Below are 6,000 nucleotides of genomic sequence, written 5' to 3'. Positions count from 1 at the left end.
CTCCCTCTCCCTCTCCCTCTCCCTCTCTCTCTCTCTCTCTCTCTCTCCTCTCTCTCTCTCTCCCCTCTCTCTCTCCCCCCCTCTCTCCCTCTCACACTGTGAGTGCATGTAAAATTAAGATTCTACAAAGTAGGTTTCCATTATTATTTTTTCTAAAAGCCTTTAATGTCATTTATTCTTTCCTGTATCCCCTCCTTGATCCTGCCCTCCCCTTCCCAACCAATTTAATCCTTTTTTTCTATTACCTTCTGTCCTTCATACCATTGTGTGTATACTATGTATACATTTATACCATTGTGTATACCATTGTGAACCTGGAAGATTCAACCCAACTGCCTAGTCTTCAGAGTGCTACAAGGTGCTATGTTTATATACTATTGAAAGAAAAAAATAATCATCAGTCTTACCAGACCAAATATAAAACCAATACCTGGCACCATTATGGAAAAGGAACTGATGGCTAGATGGATCATAGGCCTTAGGGGAGAACCTACTACTGTCATTCTGGTAGATGGACAGAGTCTTAATGTAACTTCTAATGACTTCTCATTATACCCACAGATTGATTATTTGGAGATGGTGACCAACATACAGAACTACCAGCCAAGGTACAGACAATAAGAGACTACAGAATGCTCAGTCCTGAATTGAACATATATACTGATCTCCCTCCTTCCAAGATCTGGGTATCATTATGGAAGGACAGAAAGAACATGAGACAAAGGAGGTAGATAACAACAAGAAAGCACTGTTTTCTTATACACAATAAATTAGCTGCACATGTGCATTCACAGTGTATCAGAAAATATTTACAAAACCAGGGAGAGATGCCGGTAGTGGTGGCGCATGCCGGTAGGATTTGCTGAAGGAGGCAGAGGCAGGAGGATCACGAGTTCGAGGCCAGCCTAGGCTAAAGACAAAACCAGGGAGAGGGAAAATTGGTTTCCTCCGAGATTGTAGCTTCTAGTAATGTGACCACAGTCTAGCAGAAAGCCACAAAAGAACAATATGTTGGGTGGGTAAGGAAGAGGATCTGGGAGGAATTGGAAGGTGTTATAACCAAAGCACAATGTATAAGATTCTCAAAGTTCTAACAAACTAGAGGCTATTATTTATGAGTTTTAATCCCTAAACTCTATTATTCTATACCATAACATCTAAGCCTATATCTCTTCATTATTTACCTTCTCCCTTTTTTTCCACTTCTTCATTGCTAAACCAGATGCCAAAAGTAGGAAATCTAATAAAATACCTTAAACATTATAAATTGCTAAGTTTTTAGATAAATTTCATAGTGAATACACCTTTGTCAACAGACGTTCTCTCTTGCTTTGTTCTTTGCTTTTCTCCTTATACATTTTGCAGATATAATGCAAATAATTCACTACCTTGACATTATTTTCCATGAGAAGGGATAAAATCTTTAAAAAAAACTGGGTATCTAAGAACTTATGATTCTAAAATAAATATATTTTACCTTTACAGCCCGAACACTGAATAAAAAAGTTGATAAGGTCAAGAAGTGCTATATCTCGGTCATGCTTGTATGATTCTATCCAGTCATCTACCACCGACTAGAGAGAACAAGAAAAAATAAAAAATCATTAGTTTTTACTGATGGTCTAAGAAACAATTAACTCTAATGAAAGCCATAAAATTCAAATTGATGTAATACCACATTAATTTTAAAATATTCATTTTAAAATTGAAAGTTTGATTTTAATAGAATCAAATTTAATAAAGTAACTGGCTGATAATATAAAATAACCACCTACCTTCTAATCATTCATAAGTATTTTTTAAAAAAACTGGGCCAATGAGATCACTCAGTAGGTAATGGCCCTTGTTGCTCAGCTTAGAAACCTGAGTTCAATTCCCAAGAACAAAACAACATTAGGAGAGAACCAGTCCCAGCATACCCCTCACGAGTTGTATGATGACCACCACAGTCAAGTCATGACATATATACATGCTTGTGTGGCACATACACACACAAATTTAAAAATTTCAAAAACCAAAAACTAAGTTACGTCACCATTCTATGGAATCTATAATTATGTCATGGATACATTGTAATATCCTAGAAAACATAATCACCCTTATATTTTCTACATAAAAAGAAATTCCTTTTTATATCACACCAGTATTTTGTGTTTTTACCATGACGAAGGTAAGTACTTTTGTATGTGCACATATGCAAAATAAAACATAAACTTTTAAAAATCTAGAAATTTAAGTAACAAAAACTAAGTAATAATGTTCAATTTTATGAAGTGTAATTGGTTCTTTGTGATAATAATATTCTAGGGAATATATCATCCTAAGATTTTCTGTATAAAAAAAATGCCTCTGCATGTTCAGGGCGGTATGACCATAGACATGGAATGAGGCTTTAGCTAGCTTCTGCCTCTGGTTGGTATGTGGACAACACCCCTCATGTAAGAAAGAACCTGGCTCTAGTATTTTCTGGTTGAATATCAGACCTGGAGACATACATTTGAGATCTCTACCATAGGCCCTTTCCAGACCTTTTATTGTGAATTGTTAAAAACTGCTTTTTTCTTGGCAGGCATGCATGTTTGGGGTGGAGGGTGATGATGCTACAAAGATGCTGACTGAGTTTTTCAGGTAGGATCTCCAGTCCCAAGCATCATGATGTTGACTAGTCAGAGACTGACTGCACTGCCAAGAAAACCCTGCATCAGACCAGATATGGCTAAGAGGACCAAAGGGAGAGGGAAGAAACTGGAAACTGACTGGGAAAGAAGGCCCAGAAAAGTGACTAGCAGACATTGATTGGAGGGGTATTCTGCAATGTGCCCTTAGTGGCCTGGCTCCTGGCAGTAGAAAGTGGAAAGCGGTGGGATGCTGTCAATACCTTGAGACTGATTAAGCCAAATTTATTTCTTAAGTGATAGATATGAGGCTTCAGCATTGTCACATTTGAACACCAGTTATTTTTGATTAAAGATAACTACTTTCCCCCACAAAAACAAATGCTGAACACTGTCTCTTCTCACCTGAATTTAAACACATGACCAAGAAGCCTTGATACTGATCAGTGATGCCAGAAGCTAGACTAACATTCAAGATAAAAACAGCAGTCTTGAGAAGGAATGTGCATGTTGGCACACTGTCTCAGACAAAGGCATATTGTAGTATTGGGGGTCACTGTTTTTATTTAACTGAAAACATATTAAATAGAGCTGCCTACAAAAGTCCTTAATAGTGTAGTATGAATACTTTGGCAAAGCCCAAGTGTTGTGATCCATTTGTCTCCAGCAAGTTAGGCATTTAAAGCATTATCTGATTGCCTTTATGACCTTGAATCAACGTATGAACCAGAATGAAGGGTTACTGTCAAAGAAATGATGGGGAATTTGGTATATGACACTCACTGATAGCATACAAATATTTTCTTCAACCATTAAAAAAATGTTTTTTCTTGCTTGTGCATCAGCTGACTGAGTATTAAAGGGTTTGGAGAGCAAAAGCAAAAAAAAAAAGTCATACTTCTTTCTTTGGTTAGTAAGATATTATAAATAAAATGAGTCAATTTAAATGCACAAAAGTGATCAACAGTATTTGAAAAGAATGACTTAGGATGTATAAAGACAAAAAAAAATTTGAATGGTACCTGTCACACAAATGCCAGAATGAATTCCACTATTATATACAATATGTCATATGCTAATCAAGGTTAAACTTTAAATTTAAATATAAACAAAAATTGAAATTTTTAAAGAGGTAAAAGCCTGAATCAGTGAAGAGATAAAAAAAATGCTTTTTCAATAGTGAGCCCTAATAAAACAATGTTAATTATTTTTGTAAAAGGCAAATTAAATGCTAAGTATAAATTAGTAAGATAATTCACAGATGTGGAGAGGTAATAGTATTAGATGCCCAATATTCCTAAACTTATCTCACTGTAATTCCTATCAAAATTCCAGCTGATGTATTTGTAAATATTAAAGCTAAATAAAATTCATAACTAAAAAGGAAACTAAATATCAAAATTAGTATTTTAAAAGGAAAATATCTGACCTGGGGAGATACCTCAGTGGGAAAAACATCTGCCTTACAAGATTATACATATACATACACATATATGGTACATATATATACCATATATGGTACATATACTACTTAACTCAAATTGATCAGATAACTTTTTTAAAAAAAGAAAGAAAACTATAAAATCCTAGAACAAAAATAAAAAGGGAGTAGCTCAAAAGTATAAACACAAGAAAGTATTAATAAGTGAAACCTTATATTTCAAAAGTTTCATCAAGAAAGTGAAAGGTAGTCCACAGAAAGGAATAAAATGTTTTTAAGTCACGTATCTAACAAGTTATCTGTGCACAAAATATATAAAGAACTTTCACAATTATGTCATTTTTAAAAAGGCAAAGTGGAAGCTGGAGAGATGGCTCAGAGACTAAGAATAATTACTGTTCTTCCAGAGGATCTGGGTTTGGTTCCCAGCACTCACAGTTACTCACCTGTAACTCTAGGGGATCCAATACCCTCTTCTAACCTTAGAGGGCAAACATGCATGCAGACCATAGACACACAGAGACACACAGGGGAAGGGGGAGTGAGAAAGAGAGGAAGGGACATGAAAAGATGTCTAATACAAAGAAAAAGTAAAGAAAAAAACAGAAAAAGATACCACTTCATGCCTACTAAATGATCATAATTTTAAAAACTATAGCAACACACATTGACAAAGCTGTAGAAAGATAAAACACTAAAACACTGCTAGCAAAATATAAAATGGTAGTCATTTTGGAAAATCATTTGGAAATTCCTCAAAAAGTTAAACATAAGAGTAATATTATATATGTATTCTATGTTCATAGAATATGTATGACACAACAAATTAATATTCAGGTATATATTACTCAAGAGAAATTAAAACATATGTCTAACCAAACACTTGTACAGCACTGTTCAAAACAAGGAAGTACTGACAAAACAAATGTGTAAGAATGTAGGAATATATAATTAAACAGTGAATGTTCATACAATATAGCAAACCGGCGAAAAGGAATAGTCATAATACAGGCCACAAGAGATAAAACTTTTTATAGAGTTACTTTAAATAACAGAAACTACTCATAAAGAGTCATATGTTCTATGATTTCATTTATACAAACTGTTCAGAAGAGGTGACGATATACAAAGTAGATGAGTGGCAGCCTAGACCTTACAAAGTTATTGCTAGAGGACATGGACTATAAGGACCAGGAATTCTTCCGCCCTCTGCAAAGGTCCATGTGTTAAATGTGAAAGGCTTAGTCCTCAACTTGGACTTACTGGAAGGTGGTAGAAACTTTAACATTTGGGGTCCTAATGGGAACCTGAGGCAGTTGGAGGCATGTCCTCAAAGAAAATTATGCACTACCTTTGTTTTCTGATTGCTGTGAGGTAAACAAGTTTATCCCAGGTGATGGAGGAGGGTCATGTATCTATATGTTATTTTCATTGGTTAATAAAGAAACTGCCTTGGCCCTTTGATAGGACAGAAAATTAGGTGGAATAGACAAAACAGAATGCTGGGAGAAAGAAGCAGATTCAAGAAGATGCCATGCCTCTCCTTTCTGAGATGGAAGCACGTTAAGATGTTTCCTGGTAAGCCACCACCTCGTGGTGCTACACAGATTACTAAATATGGGTTAAAGCAAGATGTGAGAATTAGCCAATAAGAGGCTAGAGCTAATGAGCCAAGCAGTGTTTAAAAGAATACAGTTTCCGTGTAATTATTTTGGGTGAAGCTAGCCAGTGGCCAGGAGCCCTCCAGGGCGGCAGAATGCAGCCCATAACTCCTATCACTGCAGTGATGTAGGTGGGTCATCTGTCAATGTGTTGCTTTCATTGGTTAATAAAGAAACTGCCTTGGCCTTTGATAGGACAGCAGCGTAGATAGGAGTAGACAGAACAGGATGCTGGGAAGAAGGGAAGTGAGGCAGACACTATAGCTCTCCTCTCCAAGATGGA

The 6,000-nt window shown here is 35.8% G+C and overlaps 1 protein-coding gene across 13 annotated transcripts in view; it reads right to left on the bottom strand.

Annotated features, from left to right (window-relative positions):
- The window catches only part of Stag2 (STAG2 cohesin complex component), a 182,391-nt gene that overhangs the window by 57,630 nt on the left and 118,761 nt on the right, over nucleotides 1-6,000 (bottom strand). For all 13 annotated transcript variants that reach the window (XM_050118854.1, XM_050118856.1, XM_050118859.1 and 10 more), the window contains one exon: nucleotides 1,478-1,574. In XM_050118854.1, the coding sequence (XP_049974811.1) occupies nucleotides 1,478-1,574 (97 nt within the window). The remainder of the gene's footprint in view (nucleotides 1-1,477; nucleotides 1,575-6,000) is intronic.

The sequence above is a fragment of the Alexandromys fortis genome, unplaced genomic scaffold (genome assembly GCF_014885135.2).
Source record: "Alexandromys fortis isolate MF-2015 unplaced genomic scaffold, M_Fortis_MF-2015_v1.1 scaffold_114, whole genome shotgun sequence".
Taxonomy (NCBI): domain Eukaryota; kingdom Metazoa; phylum Chordata; class Mammalia; order Rodentia; family Cricetidae; genus Alexandromys; species Alexandromys fortis.
The sequence above is the reverse complement of the archived record's forward strand: the minus strand, read 5'-3'. Positions and strand labels throughout refer to the sequence as shown.